Source organism: Phycodurus eques, chromosome 3, assembly GCF_024500275.1.
Source record: "Phycodurus eques isolate BA_2022a chromosome 3, UOR_Pequ_1.1, whole genome shotgun sequence".
In the NCBI taxonomy this organism is placed as follows: domain Eukaryota; kingdom Metazoa; phylum Chordata; class Actinopteri; order Syngnathiformes; family Syngnathidae; genus Phycodurus; species Phycodurus eques.
Genome location: NC_084527.1, coordinates 11130001 through 11149398, shown reverse-complemented (window position 1 = coordinate 11149398; position 19398 = coordinate 11130001). Strand labels below are relative to the sequence as shown.

At 41.6% G+C, this 19398-nt stretch overlaps 3 protein-coding genes across 4 annotated transcripts in view; 1 reads left to right on the top strand and 2 right to left on the bottom strand.

Annotated features, from left to right (window-relative positions):
- Positions 1–488: 488 nt before the first annotated feature.
- zgc:152830 (uncharacterized protein LOC767682 homolog) lies at positions 489–10960 on the bottom strand. Its single transcript, XM_061672014.1, has 16 exons — positions 10858–10960; positions 10248–10289; positions 10052–10142; positions 8412–8560; positions 8212–8320; positions 7119–7246; positions 6948–7047; positions 6538–6613; positions 6379–6464; positions 5525–5629; positions 5005–5080; positions 4787–4905; positions 3830–3913; positions 3685–3742; positions 858–1039; positions 489–783 (listed from the first exon to the last, which is right to left on the bottom strand). Exons 1-16 carry the CDS (start codon positions 10866–10868, stop codon positions 649–651), a joined length of 1551 nt encoding a protein of 516 aa, XP_061527998.1. The 5' UTR covers positions 10869–10960; the 3' UTR covers positions 489–648.
- A 304-nt stretch (positions 10961–11264) lies between these two features.
- fahd2a (fumarylacetoacetate hydrolase domain containing 2A) lies at positions 11265–18816 on the top strand. Of its 2 annotated transcripts, none has more exons than XM_061672012.1 (8): positions 11265–11430; positions 12394–12650; positions 12738–12954; positions 16563–16622; positions 16697–16859; positions 17209–17317; positions 18432–18519; positions 18716–18816. In XM_061672012.1, the coding sequence occupies exons 2-8, from the start codon at positions 12394–12396 to the stop codon at positions 18776–18778; spliced, it is 957 nt and encodes a 318-aa protein (XP_061527996.1). In that variant the 5' UTR covers positions 11265–11430; the 3' UTR covers positions 18779–18816. The 2 variants fall into 2 exon arrangements, with proteins under 2 accessions (XP_061527996.1, XP_061527997.1); XM_061672013.1 differs by lacking the exon at positions 11265–11430 and adding an exon at positions 11437–11540.
- A 287-nt stretch (positions 18817–19103) lies between these two features.
- The window catches only part of gpat2 (glycerol-3-phosphate acyltransferase 2, mitochondrial), a 72554-nt gene continuing 72259 nt past the window's right edge, over positions 19104–19398 (bottom strand). Inside the window, exon 23 of the mRNA XM_061672010.1 lies at positions 19104–19398. This exon is cut by the window's right edge and continues 798 nt beyond it. The gene's annotated coding sequence lies outside the window, so the exon portion shown is untranslated.

Here is a 19398-nt window from a genome sequence, read left to right as displayed (position 1 = left end):
TTTGTGCGTCACTATATATCACCAGTACAGATTGATTAAAAAAAAAAAAAAGATACAATATTTGTAGTGAATAATTCTCAGACCAGGTGAGGCACATTGGATAATTTCCCATGGTACAGCGATTGAGAATCATTATTCAAGCACTAATCATCTTTAGTCTAGAATTTATTCATTTATTTTTTTAAGTAGAGTTTGTTAATTTCAGTGCTGAACAGTGAAATTCTATGTGTCTGGGTAATGTTAAAATTATTAAACTATTCTTTATTACATTGTTTACTGAGTATCCATAAATCCATTTGTCTTGAATAGGGTCATTGGTGCATCCCAGCTGAATTTGGGCGACAGGTGGGGTACATCCTGCACTCATTGCCAGTCAGTCGCATTGCACAAGACAGAAAACCGTTCACATTCACAACATCCCCAAGTGGGAACCGAACCCATAGCACAGCGAGTAAACCCCTACAGCATCAGTAACTCCTGAAAAAAAATCAAGTGACCAGTGAATATTTATTAACCAATGGGAAATGCTCAGCATACGCCTACATACAGCCGCACATTTACAATGATGGTGTTTTAACATTGATTTTTCACCCTGGGGTAATTTCCTGCCACTTGAGGTCAGGTGTGTTTCACACTGGGGTAGGCCGCTTAAAGCTCAGACAGGAAGTAGTTGGTTGCCATGGCGAGGATCGGCGCTCCCGTCGGCACGCCGGGGAAGGGGCCGCTGGAGCCTGCGATGTCTATGTGGGAGTACGGCAGAGGCGACTCGGAATCCACACCATGCTGCGTCAGGATAAAGGTAACGTCATTTTAGATCTGATGAGAAATTGGAGTGAGTAATTTCTGCACGTGATCACCTTGTGCAAGCCTGACGTCATGATGAGGAAGGCCGCCGGGGTCTGGTGTCCTCGAGGGGTCGCAGAGGACGGCAAGTTGTTGCACTGGAGGATATCCTCGTACTCGGATTTCCCCTTGTGGAACTCGTAGTCCTCCCTCCTGATGCTCGACACTTCAAACAGGTCGCCCAGGACCTCCCCAGCTGCATGATGGTGGGCCAAGGACAAGTTAATTATTGTTGGCAGAAAAATGCTCCAAATGGCTGAAACATTTCTAGTAAATTTGCATGGAAAGTTAAGCTATGGAATTTTGGTAATATTCCAAATGAGAAGAATAGAAAGGTATCATTCAAGCATTGTTTGGTCATGAGCAGACATTCATGAACAATAAAACAATTAAATATGACATTTCAACAGATTTATTTTTAGGTGGCAATATGACAAGAGATACCAAAACTGACAGTCTGTCAAAATGCTGAGTCTGGTTGGAACAGCTATTTCAACCCAGTACAACACAGCAAGACAAAAGCAAGCAGGGACGTATACTTACTGGCTCGAGTTCCTTCCCCACGATATAAACACCAAACGCTCCTATTCCATGCAGTGGCCATTCAGCAGAATTGCCACTTCCTTTTTCATAATAACTTGGCCCACCTTCTACCAGTATAGCGTGCAGTTGGCCATCAAACTATGCTCACAACAACAAAAATCCATCTTCCCTGAAGTGTAATGTGTTTTGCATTATTTGGGGAACAGTTTCTCTGCATCTCCTCCCACACACGTCGCACAGCGATTAGGCGGTGGGAGCCGCCCCGGTGGCCAGTGTTACAATGTAGCGCCGTGACGTGTGTAATTTACATCGCTGGGAATTCTCCACTCCCGGCTTAGGAGCCGTGAGACAAGGCGTATTTGATGGACAGCTGAAAGTTGCCTTGAGGTAAAAGGAGGTGGGGTTTCAGAGCATTCAGCGACACGCCCACAGCGTCTGGAAGCTGAAAGAACGTCTCAATTCTTGACCATTTTTAGGCCTGATTTCACATACTTTCCGATTTTTTTATTCATTAAAATATGTCCAGCTTGTTAACAATACTCTTCTCTGTAGGGTATCAAATTTACAAGACATTTTATGTGTGACTTTGGCGGGACTTTAACGATACCTGCATGGAATCTGGAATATGCAAAAATATATTTTCCCCAACTATATTTCAGTTTCCCATTACTCCCCTTTTTGCAAATTCCTCGTCTGTTCCCATTAATTCCAGTTAATTCCAACAATGCTGCAACCATAGAACGACAACCCCAATTCCAATGAAGTTGGGACGTTGTGTTAAACATAAATAACAGAATACAATGATTTGCAAATAATGTTCAACCTATATTTAATTGAATACACTAGATAGACAAGATATTTAATGTTCAAACTGATAAACTTTATTCTTTTTAGCAAATAATCATTAACTTAGAATTTTATGGCTGCAACACATTCCAAAAAAAGCTGGGACAGGTGGCAAAAAAGACTGAGAAAGTTGAGGAATGCTCATCAAACACCTGTTTGGAACATCCCACAGGTGAACAGGCTAATTGGGAACAGGTGGGTGCCACGATTGGGTATAAAAGGAGCTTCCCTGAATTGCTCAATCATTCACAAGCAAAGATGGGGTGAGATTCACCTCTTTGTGAACAAGTGCGTGAGAAAATAGTCGAACAGTTTAAGGACACTGTTCCTAAACGTACAATTGCAAGGAATTTGGGGATTTCATCATCTCCGGTCCATATCATCATCAAAAGGTTCAGAGAATCTGGAGAAATCACTGCATGTAAGCGGCAAGGACCCAAAACCAACATTGAATGCCCGTGACCTTCGATCCCTCAGGCGGCACTGCAGCAAAAACCGACAATGTGTAAAGGATATCACCACATTGGCTCAGGAAAACTTCAGAAAACCAATGTCAGTAAATACAGTTCGGCGCTACATCCGTAAGTGCAACTTGAAACTGTATTATGCAAAGCAAAAGCCATTAATCAACAACACCCAGAAACGGCGCCGGCTTCTCTGGGCCCGAGCTCATCTAAGATGGACCGATGCAAAGTGGAAAAGTGTTCGGTGGTCTGAAGAGTCCACATTTCAAATTGTTTTTGGAAATTGTGGACGTCGTGTCCTCCGGGCCAAAGAAGAAAAGAACCATCCGGACTGTTACGGACGCAAAGTTCAAAAGCCAGCATCTGTGATGGTATGGGGCTGTGTTAGTGCCAATGGCATGCGTAAATTACACATCTGTGAAGGCACCATTAATGGTGAAAGGTACATACAGGTTTTGGAGAAACATATGCTGCCAACCAAGCAATGTCTTTTTCATGGACGTCTCTGCTTATTTCAGCGAGACAATGCCAAACAACATTCTGCACGTGTTACAACAGCGCATTGAAAATGCGTGGCGCATTATGAAGCGTAAAATACAACGGCGGAAACCCTGGACTGTTGAACAGCTGAAGCTGTACATAAAGCCAGAATGGGAAATAATTCCACCTTCAAAGCTTCAACAATTCATGTCCTCAGTTCCCAAACGTTTATTGAATGTTGTTAAAAGAAAAGGTGATGGAACACAGTGGTAAACATGACCCTGTCCCAGCTTTTTTGGAACATGTTGCAGCCATAAAATTCTAAGTTAATGATTATTTGCTAAAAACAATAAAGTTTATCAGTTTGAACATTAAATATCTTGTCTTTGTAGCGTATTCAATTAAATATAGGTCAAACATGATTTGCAAATCATTGTATTCTGTTTTTATTTATGTTTAACACAACGTCCCAACTTCATTGGAAATGGGGTTGTAAATTTAGTCTCACCTTTCTGCCAATTAGCTGCATTGCCGGCACGATGGGCGGGTCCGTTATCCATGATAATCTACAGAGAGATTCAAAGTGGAAAAACTCAACAACTACAATATCACACTGACATCTATTCATATCTAATAATGGCGTCGGCACTCACAGAGTAGTTAGCTCCCATGGCTCTGATGGCGTGGCCGGTCAGAGTCGCGATCGTAAACAATTGAGGGGAAGTCTCGCGTAGTGCCTGCGAGAAGATGAAGCAAAAGGGGTCAATATCATGGCACTGCCAGTTGAAGTTTACTCTCAAACTAAACATAAAATAAAGATAATTACATGCTGTGTATTTAAAACAATCATATAGCTTTGCTTTAGATAAGTACGTTTAGCTTTATGCTAACAAACGATGCACAACTAATATTACTGCGGGTTAGGAGTTGTGACCATCTCCTCCATGTATATCACGTATCATATATGTCTGCATTATACTTCTCCCAGGTGGCCAAGGTGTGCACACCAGAAGATGGAGCACAATGTTCATTGAACTGAAGAAAAGAAAAAAAAAAAGTGGCAAAAACGGTTTTAATATTTATATTCTGTCATTAACACTGTACGTTTTTATAGAATACAATATTAGTGTTATTTTTCTTATTGAAAAACATTGCATTTTTATTGTTTGGAACAGTTTAATGGAATTTCCATTAATTCCAATATGAAATTAAACTAATCTCAAGGAAACACAGTACAGTGTGTTTGCTGGTGGGTGGTAAATGACTTGGGAGACACATTATCTAACCGTCCACACAACCAGTTATTTCATGGTTACTTCTGAATTGGCTATCATTCAGTTCAACATCAAAAATCATGGAGTACATGACTCAGCCCAACTCCATGTTGACACGTTTAACATTTACGAGTGTCGGCCCTGACCGTTTTGTGAGCAGATCGGAGCGGAAGAATAAATCTATAAAATCACTCATGACACCCCCCCCACCACAGGATGATCGCTCATGATAATCCTTTAGAAACATCTGATAATCGGACCTTTGCTGACTTTGATCGCAAGGCTGGGAAAATGCTCAAATTCTGCGTGTACTCCCAAAACCTAAGCTGATCTGACCTTCTCCTTCATCTCACAAAGCAGGTCAACCATCACCATGCGCCCCTCTGCATCCGTGTTGCCCACTCGGACTCGGCGGCCCGCTCGAGAAACCACCAGCTCGTCTGCCACATAGCAGTCTGAAACACAAACGCACAAAGAAATCCCAACAGATTGTTGGCCACTTTTTAAAAACATTTTCTTAACTACATTCAGCACTATCATAAAATGACACTGACCTGAACCCACACTGTTGCGCACCATGGCCATGGAACCAACAACCTTCAGGTTTTTGGGCTTCAGTTTAGCTAAAATCTAAAATGGGAAATGGTATTAGTGGGAATCAGCACATAAAGTGAATCTTATTTGCAGTTCTTTATTCACAAATTCATTATTTATGTTTGTTTTTCTGGATATCACAAGATGGCGCTGTAAGTACATTTATTCTCAAGGTAAATGTGGTAAGACTTTGAAAAGATATTCAAGTGTTCTAGGATCAAATCTTTTCACCATGACGTCGCACGTACTTCCGGTTGGCAATTGCTGCGATGGCACCCTTACTAACATGTCACTTGACCCCTTTTTCCACCCGGAAGTACCCTGGCATGGCTATTGTGAACAAACATAAAAAGGTCCACTGGCATTTCTAAACATCAGACCCTATCCTCTACAGATAGCAGAGGTTTACCGTCGAGCCAACTTGTAAGGATTACACACGGTCACTTTACTGTATCAGACTGTGCCCTCAATGTGCCTCACCTGGAAGAAGCCTGCAACGGCAGCAGCACCGCACTTGTCTCTGTGCATCCCCGCCATGAAACCACCAGCCTTGATGTCTGCACCACCTGTGTCGTAGGTGATTCCCTGTGCACCGAGTAATCAGTAAGCCTTAAATTTCATAAATAAGTAAACTCTACACCCAAGATTTAGAACTAAAAAAACCATTTTGGATTAAAAGGGAAATGTCCTCAAGAACCAAGAAGAGTCAGTTGCCTCAATTAAACTTTTTTGGGTAAACATTTTTCTATGGTTTTTGCATTTTGTTCAAATTTCTATAAAGAGCCCTTTAGGGCACTGGTAACTTACATTTGGGAAAAAGCAGGCCAGGATTAAACGTTTTGAAGTAATGTGGCCTTTGGCATGCTATTTCTGTATGACACGACCACCACATGAGCCATTTTTATTTGCTACTTTATCAAAAATCAAGCATGATATTCAGAAGCCTGTCAGGCTTTCCCTCCCCAATTCCAAAAACATGCTTGTTAGCTTCATTGAAGACTTATTTTTGATTGACCAACCATTCTAGAGTTTACTCAGTCTCACTCGAAGTCAGCTGGGTTTGGCGCCAGCTTATCCGAGATCCTAATTAGGACAAGCGCAACAGAAAATGAATGGATGGACTTTCTTCAAGCTCATGATTGGCTAAAATGGTCTTATGTTTTCAGCTTCGCACGCCATCTGTTGCTTGGCATGTGCTCATCTGCTAATTCATTATGTGTTAAATAATTTGTTTGGTTTTCGTTCAACACTATTAGTGTGGACAGACTTTTTTTTTTCTAAACTTAAATTTGTTTTAAATATAACTGCATGGGCATAACGTGTCCTCATCTCACCTTGCCCACTAGCATGAGCGTCTTCTGGATCGGTCCCTCGCCGCAGAACTCCAACTTGATGACTCTGGCCTGGTGACGGGGGACACCTGCATGAGGGAACCATGAATGAGTGGGCTACAAATGAGCTTGCTAACAGTTGTTGACAAGATGTGATCTTACCGTTGGCACAGCGGTTGACAGCAGCCAGGCAGGGGTACTCCCTCTCCAGAAGTTTTACATCACTAATAACTTCTGCCTGAAGCGTAACACATGTTCTTATGATCAATATTTCCCACCCTCAACCACGGCAAATATTTGACATTACTACAAAAACTTCCCGACACCTCACCAAACAAAAACGTCACAAAGAGTATGAAATGAAGTACTGAAATAATGACGTGTATGTGGTAGTGGAAGAGCATTTAATTGTTCTGCCAATCACTGTACGTCACTGGGATAGATAGATGAACAAAAATACATTTGACATATTTTGCAAATGCCAAAGTATGAATTTGCGGGGGTTCACTGTAATTTTCGGACTAATGAGCTGAAGGTGAAACAAACACAGGATGAGGCCTTGGCATGACTACCTGCACGGGGCTGTTCTTGAAGAGTTCCACAACGTACTCAGCCACACGGGGAGCGGCCATTCGCTCGGGATCGGAGCCGCCGATGTCGCGGCATGCCAGCCTAAGAGACGAGACGTCCGGATGAAGGATTGAATGGCACAATTATGAGAGCAGGATCTGAAATATTTTTACCTTCCGCTTTCCAGAGCACGAGCCAGATCCACCAGCCTTTGACCCTGGCTTTCATTAGCCACCCAGAGACCCAGCACGCACACCTTGTAGTTGGACGATTTTATGTTCGCCTCCCTCACTTCTAGAGGCTTTTAGAGAACAAACACATTTCTTTTTTTTTTTGACTGTTTCAGCATGTACAGTTCAAGTGACACATAGCGCAACACATGAAACAACCGGCAGATACGAAAGTAACACCACAAGCGCCAACATGGACGTAAAAAACTTAATAAATAATACATAGACTCATGAGTTTACATACTGCTGCCATATCCCAATTGTGCCAATTGAGAGCAAAAAATGTGAATTGAGTCACGAACAATACAGTGTAAACCCAATTTGTGAGCCATACAACTGTCTATCTGAACCAGCATTTCATCTTAGACCTGGCACATACAAGGATTTTTCAAATCTTAAAACAGTTGTGTGTGACAGACCCTATACACAAAGATTAAAAAAAACAACAACAACATGCATTTAACAGTTTTGGTCGTGTTGTGTGTGCTGTGCTAGGATAAGCTCAACAAAGAACATCCCACACACAAAAATTATGTTCCAACGCTGATCTCGAAATATCACACGTGATCTCACAAAACCGGATAACGAAAAACACTTTCGGATATGCACCAGTGTTTCCCCAATGTTCCCAAAGGTTTCCGAAGCATCTGGGCAGCCAACTTTTCTTAAAAAAAAAACGACATCGGGTAAGATATGTTTTTTTATTTATTTATGGTTTTAGGGTGCGCCTGGATTGGCTATATTCTGATCCATGTCACAATTCACCCAGTCATGAGTCGGGGACACATCCGCTTTCCCCTCACTCAAGAGTTTTGGTTGTAAATATTGAAGACGTTCATTATTTAAGAGTCGGCCTCAACCTGTTTGGGACCCTAAAATTGAGACAAATCCACTCTTAATACACCTCATACCTAAGGATATTCTTATAGGCTAATCTTAGAGATAAGATTGTCTGGCATTTGATGTGCTTGGTCATGAAGGTGCAAAATTGGCACAAAAACAGGCCGATTGTCTTTATGTGTGTACCAGGCCTTACCATGTAGAGTGCATGAAGTGCTCCCAGTGCAGCCACCAGTGTACTGTTCTTGTAGTCCTTGTGCGGAGGGCAGACCAGTACGGGACGCTGCATTCCTGCTTTCAAGGCCCTGAAAAGACACATGTGTGCGAAATGCGAAAAAATTAAAATAAAATAAATAAAAAGACTAAAGAAACTCCCTGGTGTAAACACAAACTGACCGCTTGACGGCGTTGACGGCCGCGTCGCTAAAGCGTCTGACGTCGTCATAGTCGCGGTTCACGGGGCCGGTGGCGGAAAACACCAACCGGTTTCCAGGGAGACCGGGGACTTTCAGAAGCACCACCTCCTCCCCCAGCCCACTGTCCACCTGTTAAAAGATGTAATCATGACACATTGACCTCACCCTATAAACGCTTCAGTCAGAGCTTTTACACACAATTAACTATATTATTAACAAAGCTCAAGGTTTCATGTGTACCCAAAACAGATCAATTTAGACTAGGACTGAGATTAAAAGCATTGTTATCAGTTTATTTCTGAAAACGAGTCTGTGAGCCAGCCGTTCTACCTAACAGTGTGGCTAATTTTTATAATATCCGCTCCACCCCAAGTTCTCTGCACATAACATGATCTGTTATACTGGGTGAATATCCAGATCCACTTTCAAGCAATGGCCAGACTAAACTGAAACGCTCTCATCCAGAGGCATTGTCTTGCAGAAACACCCACACCCTCCACAGGTGTGACGCTCTTACAATCATGTCCAAGCCACAAGGTAAGCAGAGCTGCATTGCATTTTGTTGGATTCGCAGATTAGTGTTAGCAAGTCCATGTGCCATATACATACAGTGTAGTGTATGAACTGCTAGTTAAATAAAAAATACATTAATTAATACACCTGGGAACTGTTTTAATTTGTGGAAAAAGCATAATGTCTCCGTTAAGAGGTTTTACAGAAGTATTGCATTTACAATTTACGATTTTTTTTTATGCATGTTACCTCTATTTTCAGGGTCTCATAAGCAGTTGAAACACTTTGAAGGCACTTGAAACACTTTGAAGGCACTTGAAACACTTTGAAGGGACTTGAAACACTTTGAAGGCAAGTGGGTACCTTCAGCTTTGCTTTGACTAAGTGAAAATGAAAACCTATTTTCGGTAACACTTTAATGATAAGCCTTTGAAAACAATGGGTGCCTTCAGTTTGGTCTTGAATAAGTGAAAAGCATGTTCATTTGGATTGATGTCAGGACACTGACTCGATTATTGCTGTATGTTCATTTGCCTTAGACATTGAGGTATTCTGCACAAAAAGACTCATGTAATGCTGTAATGCTGTAATTCCTTAATGGTTCCAATTTTTTGTTAGATATTTACACTTCTGCCTGTCTTCTTTTGTATGTACATACTTTAGTGCTCTCGTATGTGGTCAAGGATGACACAGTTGATGACGCACTTCAGGCGCTTTATTCCTATGAGCGGTAAAAGAATGCACATTCATACATGAGCTGCTATCGGCCACAGGTCATGCCCAGACTCACTAACTTGAGCCAACGTTCAAGCTTTTTGAATACAAACTCCAACACTTTGTTTAAATGTCTATAAGCATGTTTATTAAATAGCTTTTCAGATTTGCAACATTTTATTTTTTTAAAAATCTTAGACAATAAACATCTTTGTTTTAAAATTCTAATAAAAAAAGTGCAGGGAGAATCCACGCTCAGCAGCGAACATGTCAAATATCTGTGTCAATAATCAGTCTATCCCTCGTCACCACCACCAATAATCAGGCCCACCCTCAACGATCAACACTCAGAGCCAGAGATATTACAATAATATGTAGAGATGGAAAACTTACAGAGTTGTAGTCCTGCAGGGGGGCTTTCAGACACTCAAGTTCAGAGGGCAAATCATCATAGCTCTGGGTCACCAATACGATGCCATCAAATCTGCAAGTGAAAAAATGCTTAATCAACAATATCTCTCTCTGCACAGGATATGCAAACCAACAAAAACAAAAAAAGAGGATGTGTGTCTTCTCTTCTGGTACTCACTTCTGGTCCTTGAGGTCAGTGGTCCACTCGATGGGTTGCACACTACAAGAAACAAATACAAAATTAACAAATAACAAAATGTTAGAGTTAAGACAGCGTTGGGCTGGACAGATAAGATTCAAAGATGCCAGACAACAGTGCCGGTTAATGATAAGAGTGTTCAAAGTCTGGGAGGACCTTTGATCAGTTTTTATCTCCCATCTCTTCTAACAATGAGAGTGTCTTGACTTGCACATTTTAAAGAGAAAAGTCAGCTTCATAAAATGTGTCTGTCAAATAGACATTTCTACGAAAACCATACGACACATAACGAAAGCTAAGAAAATAAAGTGAGTCACGCAAAGCAAAAGTGAAAGCCGAGGGAACTCAAATTGAAACGTGGCGATATATTAACAAAATAATAACATCCCAATACATGTTCACAGATGATGAAATTATGTCAATCATCAATGCAATCCCCACATTAATAGTATCTGGCACGTGACTTAATAAAACGTCGCACGGAAACAAACGTTGGAAGGGGTTTCGAGAAATGTAACTTCGTGGTTTAGTTTGCTCGAACACGAATGATAAACCAAACAACTATTAGTTGACGATAAGCAGTTGTCACCTGGTGCACATTATGATGCTAGACCGGCTCCTTCGTCGTCAAAGGCGAAGTGGAAAGAAACTAGCCGATGACAATGAGCACTTCCATGTGGTCACATGACCTCCTCCAGTGGGACGCGCGTTGCATTCAGGTCTATTAAAAAAGTTGGAGTTTCCCATTTGTGTTGACAAGTAGCTCATTTAAATACACGACATCTAGCTTAGCATTAACTGTTTGAAATAACTATTCATGGCCCCTGATATAAAATAATATTAAATCTTCTGTTTTTGGACGACAAATTTCCATTTCAGGCGCTGATTTTAGAAGATTTTGAAATATTCCGTTGACCATGAATGGTGCTTGGAACTGCCTGACTGGAATTGTTGTTTTATGCGTTTTTTTTTTTTTTAATTAAAAACAACTTATTATTAATACCTAGTTTATGTGGACACATGCGATTATTTCCGTGGCTACATATACATTATTTCAACATGTTTGAGTAGGAGTAGTTGGAGCCACGCGAATGAAGGTTAAAATAAGCCACAGCAGCTAAGCGGAAGTTGTGGAACTCGAGTTTAGAGAGTACGAGTAGAGGTGAGTATTAACCAGCAACTGTGCAAAGGGCAGTCGATGGTTGAATGACCCTTTTGTAGATCAGTCTCTGAAATCATGTAAGAGTAGAGCAGACGCTGCTCGAGCTTCAGGTAGGCAGTATAGCTACTGAGGACGCACGTTTTTTTTTTTACATTGCGTTTCAGCTGCATCAACAAATGACTATGCAATGATGCTTGAAAGTTTCCTTATCAGACTAGCTGATAAGACAACCAATGTGATCACCACCTTTCCACTGCTTTTAACGCGGTTGTGTGAGAAAGTGAAATGAGTGCAAAAGAACACAATGAGACTGAATCAGTGATTTAAAGGATGCACAAATTTTCCTGATCGAATGTGCTTTTCTTTTATGACTAGCGAGTTTGTAATCCTTATAATAGGAGTAAGTAAATGACACACAAAGCGAATGTTCCGTTTTGATTGGCATACTGACAGACTACAATGAATTTAATTATATGGTTATTGAGGGACACAGGGTGGACGAGTAGTTGGCATTCTGCCTCACGAGTCAGAGTCCTGAGGTTGTGGGTTTTGAGTTTGCAAGTTCTTCCCATGGTTGCGTGGCGTTTATTCAGGTACTCTGGCTTCCTCCCACATTGCAAAATCATGCATGTTAGGTTAGAAGTGAATGTGAGTGTAAATGATTGTTTGCCTGTACAGTAGTGCCCTGCAGTTGGCTGGTGACCAGTCCAGGGTGTACCCGCCTCACCCATGGCCCTAATGAGGACTTTTGCAAACGGGGCGGGGGGGTGGGTTACTATTGTGGTTGTAGCTTGCAGTCTTGATTGTTGAACTAAACTGAGAAAACACTAAACTGATCATTATCATTATTAGGTCAGACTTTAGATACAGAAAATTAACCTTTAGTATGAATTCTAATCAGGAACCAAATGGAAATTCCATGTACTTTACATACAGCAGTCTCACTTCTTTTGTTGTCAACAGATGAGCGTTCCTCTTGGCTCCATGCGCATCCGCAGTTTGTTATCCTTCATACAATCGGTGAACCAGCAGAGGGGCTTGTGCAACGTGCCCATGCGTCTGGTGCAGTTCCATCGCTACGGTGATGGAGGTGTCAGAGTGGGAGTAGAGCAGGGTGAAGGCCTCGGCGTGGTGGACCTGAAGGCGTTTGAGCCCTCCATGCCTTCCACGATGAAAGGGCTTCTGGAGCTGGGAGATGAGGGTCTGGAGTGCGCACAGAGGTATCACACACACGCATCAAGTCATGGACCTCTGTACATAACATTAACTGTTAATTCAACATGACAACTTCTTCATCCTCCCCTCAGGGCATTGTCATCTGGCCAGTGCATGCTCAAGCGCTCGGACGTGAGGCTGTTGTCTCCCATTTTAGCTCCGGAGAAGGTGGTCTGTGTGGGTCTGAACTATCGTGACCACTGCCTGGAACAGAAAGCACCGATCCCTAAAGAGCCCATCATCTTCAGCAAGTTCTCCAACGCCATCACAGGGCCGTACGATGACATCATTCTGCCTTCCGAGAGCCAGGTCAGTTGCAGCAGGTTTGGAATGACACAATTCAGAGTGAAAGGTAAAGCAAATCCTTTCCAGCACTGTAACACAACTTTAGAGTGCAGATTTTTTCTGAATTCATCCCCATCCATATATTTTCTTTCCTCCCCTCCATCAGTCTGCATGTGTAATTATGACCTATGCTAGTAAAAACAATTCACCTTAACCTTGCAGCAGGATTACACAAACATAATTTTTTTTTGTGCTGGACAGATGGAAATAATACTTTGATGAGTTGATAAATGAGGAAAATGAGAGAGAAGGAAGAGTAGAAGAGGCAAGTGTGGTGGACCAGGAAGTGGGAATGATTAGCAAGGGGGAAGTTAGAAAGGCATTAAAGAGGATGAAAAATGGAAAGGCAGATGGTCCTGATGACATTCCTGTGGAGGTATGAAAGCATATTTTTGACCAGCTTGTTCAACAAAATTCTAGCAGGTGAGACGATGCCTGAGGAATGGAGGAAAAGTGCGCTGGTGCCCATTTTTAAGAACAAGGGTGATGTCCAGAGCTGTGGGAACTATAGAGGAATAAAGTTGATGAGCCACACAATGAAGTTATGGGAAAGAGTAGTGGAGGTTAGACTCAGGACAGAAGTTAGTATTTGGGAGCAACAGTATGGTTTCATGCCTAGAAAGAGTACCACAGATGCATTATTTGCCTTGAGGATGTTGATGGAAACGTACAGAGGTCGTCAGGAGGAGCTACATTGTGTCTTTGTGGATCTAGAGAAAGCCTATGACAGAGTACCCAGAGAGGAACTGTGGTACTGCATGCAGAAGTCTGGTGTGGCAGAGAAGTATGTTAGAATAATACAGGACATGTACAGAACAGTGGTGAGGTGTGCTGTAGGTGTGACAGAGGAATTTAAGGTGGAGGCCGAACTGCATCAGAGATCAGCCCCTTCCTGTTTGCAGTGGTGATGGATAGGGTGACAGATGAGGTTAGACTGGAATCCCCGTGGACCATGATGTTTGCAGATGACATTGTGATCTGCAGTGAAAGCAGGGAGCAGGTGGAGGAACAGTTAGAAAGGTGGAGGCATGCACTGGAAAGGAGAGGAATGAAGATTAGCCAAAGTAAGAGAATATATGTGCATAAATGAGAGGGGTGGCTACAGGAAGAAGAGATAGCAAGGGTGGAGGACGTTAAATACTTGGGGTCAACCGTCCAGAGCAATGGTGAGTGTGGTCAGGAAGTCAAGAAACAGGTCCAAGCAGGTTGGAACGGGTGGCGGAAGGTGTCAGGTGTGTTATGTGACAGAAGAGTCTCTGCTACGACGAAGGGCAACGTTTATAAGACAGTGGTGAGGCTAGCCATGATTAGAGACAGTGGCACTGAAGAGACAACAGGAAGCAGAGCTGGAGGTGGCTGAAATGAAGATGTTGAGGTTCGCTCTAGGAGTGACCAGGTTGGATAAAATTAAAAATGAGCTCATCAGAGGGACAGTCAAGGTTAGATGTTTTGGAGGCAAAGTTAGAGAGAGCACACTTGGATGGTTTGGACACATCCAGAGGAGAGATGGTGAGTATATTGGTAGAAGGGTGATGAGGATGGAGCTACCAGGCAAGAGCGCGAGAGGAAGACCAAAGAGAAGGTTGATGGATGTAGTGAGGGAAGACATGAGGGCAGTTGGTGTTAGAGAGGAGGATGCGGGAGATAGGCTTACATGGAAAAGGATGACACGCTGTGGCGACCCCTCCCGGGACAAGCCGAAAGGAAAAGAAGAAGAAGCATTGATCAAGTTGGTATTATAACTTATACTGCTATCATATACCATTGCGCACCAACATTGACAGAACATGTTAAATCCCTAATACACAAGAAAAAAAAAAAGAAACAATTTTACGCTGTCATTGATTAAAATGGTATGGACACAGCGTCTGCGCTTACGCAGACCCCCAACCAGGCAACAAGGCTTTAGTGCAAACAAGTATGGTTACATCATCTCCCCAAACTCTTCTTCAAAGATCTTAGGGCCGTGAGTGATGCAATAAGTAAAATAGACTGACTAAGCAGTGTAATGGGCGGAAATGAATCTGTGCACACTTAATGCTGCTCAGCATTATTGGCACCGATGAAGTTTAAGTACTAAATGTGGAATAGCTCCTGAAGAAAATAAATCAAGTGAAACCATTTTTCTCTATCGAGGACTTGTTTGATAGAAAAGAGCAAATGATAAAAATAGAGCTTTTTGGCAATGCACAAAACAGTATGTTAACAGAAGGCGCAATTAAGCCTTTAAGGAAAAGAACACCCTGTCAACAATCAAGCATGGTGGAGGATCCATAATGATGTGGGGCTGCTTAGCAACATCTGGTACTAGAGGCCTCGACTGTATCACAGGTATGGTAAATAGACTGTGTGTATATAGCTCTTTATCTACACCATCAGAGTGCCCAAAGCGCTTTACAAAGCATCCACCCATTCACACACCAGTGGGTGGCTGCTGCCGTGCAAGGCGCTGCCAGGCCCACTGGGAGCAAATTAGGGTTCAGTCTCTTGCCCAAGGACACTTCAACATACAAACAGTCGGAGCCAGGATTCGAACCGGCGACCCTTCGGTCACTGGACGACCCGCTCTATTAACTGACCCACAGCCACCCATCCTCATGAAAGGTCTGCCAATATTGCTGCACATGCTGTTTTATGTTAAGTTGGGGGGAATCTGTTAAATTACTTTGGACCTCCAATTAAGAGATTCTGATAAGTGTGGTAAATGTATCATTTATTTTTTAATACATACGTTATGCAAAAATGAAGGAGTGCCAATAATGGTGATGAGGACTGTACCTTTGTGGCTGATGTGCTTCCTTCTGTACCAAAGCATTACACCTATCCCTTTTTAACAAAACAGACCTACCCAAATGTATCTAACCCAAGTATTTTCATTCATTAGCTCTAAAAAAACAATGACATTCAATCTTAAAGCAACATACGGCTTCCGCGTAGTGAGGAAGCGGCAGTTTTATGACACTTTGAAAGAGTGTTCATAGATTTGTTCTCAAGCTATTTTAAACAATTGGTTAATAAATAAAAATAACAGACAACGTGGGGACAGATCAATAGTGTTGATTTGTGGAAAAAATATAAAATGTACAATATTTTGCCATTTGGGGTTTCCGCCTAACAACGAGGAAATAAACAACTATTCACACTTATGGACAACTTCAATCTTCAATTCAGTCTTCAATTAACCTAACGTATTTGGAATGTGTGAGGAAGTACCCAGAGAAGATCCATGCAAGCATGGGGGAAAAATGTAAACATAACACAAGAAGACAGGAGAAGAGATTTGAACCTAAGAACTATGAGGCAGTCACTAACAATGAACACAAATACAACACCAGTTGAAGTAGTTTCACATTTTGGCTTTGACGTTTTGGTGTCTACTCTACTGAGTGACATTCTAGCCACATATGGTCATTATAGCTTTGTTAAACAACCCAAAACGTTTGCATCCTTTTGGACTGTGGAGAAAAAGCCTAAGAGTACAAGGGCGTCAGTGAAGGCAGTCTTACTTAAGATCAATCGTTCAAACGTGATCCTGACAACATGCTTACTCTGCTTTATCTTCCTGCGTAAAGGAGGTGGACTGGGAAGCGGAGCTGGCTTTTGTGATTGGACGCAGAGGAAAGCACATCAAGGTGAGCATCACCCCGTCAACGTCGTGCAACGCTGAAGGCTCCTCACGCTTGCCGCCACGCGTCTCGCTGTTTAGGAGGAAGAAGCCCTCTCTTATGTGGCAGGCTTCACAGTGGCCAATGACGTCAGCGCGCGCGACTGGCAGATGAAACGCAACGGAAAGCAGTGGCTGCTGGGAAAGACGTTTGAAAGCTTTTGTCCCCTCGGCCCCGCATTAGTGACCACGGATGCTGTGAGAGGTGACTCACACATCAGCAGCAGCCTTTCTCTGTTTACTCACATCCTTTTCTCCTGATGGGATGTATTAAGGTTCAAACATGCACTCACTGGACACATTCGGTATGGTTGTAGATCCAATGCAAATGCTGTATACACTTTTTTTTTTATATATACCATGAAAAAGATGCTTAGTTTTAGTTGCCACTGTCAGACGTATTCATTTAACGTTTAGTTTGCATGTGCACTGCATATGATACATATATATTTGCTATTTATGTCAGATATTAGATTGTGGAGGTGTACCTAATGAAGTATTCGGTGAGTGTGAAACACACATTGATACTGACTACAAAATGCCATCCCCTTCAGATCCGCACAAGTTGGGAATTCGCTGCCTTGTCAATGGAGATGCAGTCCAGAGCAGCAATACCGATCAGATGATCTTCAAGACCGAGGCGCTGATCTCCTGGGTTTCAAAGTGAGACTGCCCGTTCTTCCTTCTTGAAAACACTATTGTATATGGGTCATTCCACGAAATCAGTGCCATTTGCTTGTTGTTATGCTCTCAAAATTACCCCGCCCCACCCACACCCACACACACACACCTCTTAATCTGATAATATACAAAATGTGGATTGGCCCATCTCACAACTTTTTGTACTGAAACTCTTCATTTGAATAACAGGACTGAAAGTAACAGGAATGAGGTATTAGCAAATACATGATATATAAACCTGTCACATGGCATATATTCTAATAGCATGATGACACTAAGCACATTACAGTGATTCAACCCCAAACAAATTACATGTATTTTAAAAATAAACTCAAATAAAAAATGTATCTACCAGGACTACTGAGCTTGTAATTACCCCCAGTCAAAGTTGATATATTATTCAATATACAGACAAAATAAGAAGTGAACTTACTTTTAGCCGTCCTGGCCTGCACAGGATCTGAATGATGAAACTTCCCGTGGCTCATGTGACTTGTGGAATATTAAAATTTTTTCAGGGTGGGTGATGTGTTGAGGTAACAGGACGGAGAGAAAGTCCAGGAAGACGACTACAGTGTATATTTAAACTTTAAAATACATTTTTTAAAGATAAACTTAAGGTATACAATCGTTGGGATAAGGAGTAATGCAAACATTCTGAAGGATTTTAAATTAATTTTCAGGTGTTCCAGGTAGTTTAAATTAATATTTTAAATGGTATTTCTTAAATGTAATCAGCTCAATGTGCAGGATACTGCTTAAAAATGTATTTTCCCAATTTTTTAAAATCCTGTATTTATACTTTTTCCTGGCAAATGACTCAAGATTCGATAAAATGGCCCACATACTAAAAAACAAAAATCATAAAAGGATCTGTGCAATATTTTAAGAATTAAGGAACAAAAACACCCATCCATCCATTTTCTGTACCGCTTATCACAAAATCTGTCACGAAACGTAATCAATGGTTTTTATCTTGTTCCCGTAGTGTGCATAATAACATCGCTGTAAAAAGCTACAGTCATTACGAGCTGTAGTACAGTCTGTCTTGAAATGTGTCTTAACTTGCCTCTGTTCTTTCTCCATTTTTTTCCAGATTTGTGACATTAACTCCTGGAGACGTGTTCCTGACAGGCACACCTCCTGGCGTTGGGTTGTTCAGAAAGCCGCCAGTCTTTCTCAAGGTGATTTTCTGTGTCAAAACGCTAAAAGATGCAAGAAAAAGAAAATCTTGTGCACGGTGCTGCACACAAAGCAAGCTTCACAGTCAACTTCAAAACAGTTGCACATTAGAACCACCTGCAATATTTTAATGAGACAAGAGCTGTATCAAAAATAGTTCACAAAGTGGTGTTCTAATAAAACCGTTCTGTCTTTCAGAAAGGAGATGTGGTGGAGTGTCAAATAGACCAGCTGGGCTCTATCATCAACAAAGTGGTTTGAACTGGGAGACATTCTGGCAAAATCATCATCAGCTGCTGCACCTTCATCAAAAAAGCTTGTTTCTTACAAGGAGGAAGTAACTTACCTAAAATATGGTTTCGTATGAAATGTACATATGCTGAAATTCTGTAATAAGTATGCACATTTAAAACATATACTTTAGTTAAAAATGTGTGCATTTCATTGAAGAAATTAACATTATGGTAATGCAACATGTAAAATTTGTGTTTGACGATGATGTAACAGTTTGTTTGCAGACTAGGATAGATAATTCTTTCGACCGTATTGGTTGTGCATTTACACGCTAGAATAGTCTGTGAATGCACAACCAATGGCAATACAATACATGCTAAATTTCAATTTATGGCAAATGCAAAATTTAAAAAGAAAATGTGATTTAGTCACAATATGCAATGGATACAAAATTACAGTACACTTTTGTCTTGTTATTAAATAGAGTAAGTGCCTGCAGAAATAATTCCATGTTATGGCCAAATGCGTCTTGGAGTCAAATTTGTGCTTGAAGACGATTGTTTTGATAATTTCTCCAATGTGGGTACATTGGTTGTGCATTAACACTTGAGAATACTAGTGTTAATGCACAACCAACAGGAATACAT

Bases quoted from the DNA above. Each gene is read 5' to 3' on its own strand.
- zgc:152830 (XM_061672014.1), bottom strand. The intron at 8,561-10,051 runs GTAAGTTTTCCA...ATCTTTTAACAG, and splicing joins CCCTGCAGGACTACAACTCT to GTGGACAGTGGGCTGGGGGA. The intron at 3,743-3,829 runs GTGAGTGCCGAC...ATCTCTCTGTAG, and splicing joins CCATGGGAGCTAACTACTCT to ATTATCATGGATAACGGACC.
- fahd2a (XM_061672012.1), top strand. From the start codon at position 12,394: ATGAGCGTTCCTCTTGGCTCCATGCGCATCCGCAGTTTGTTATCCTTC. The intron at 12,651-12,737 runs GTATCACACACA...TCCTCCCCTCAG, and splicing joins GGTCTGGAGTGCGCACAGAG to GGCATTGTCATCTGGCCAGT. The intron at 16,860-17,208 runs GTGACTCACACA...CATCCCCTTCAG, and splicing joins GACCACGGATGCTGTGAGAG to ATCCGCACAAGTTGGGAATT.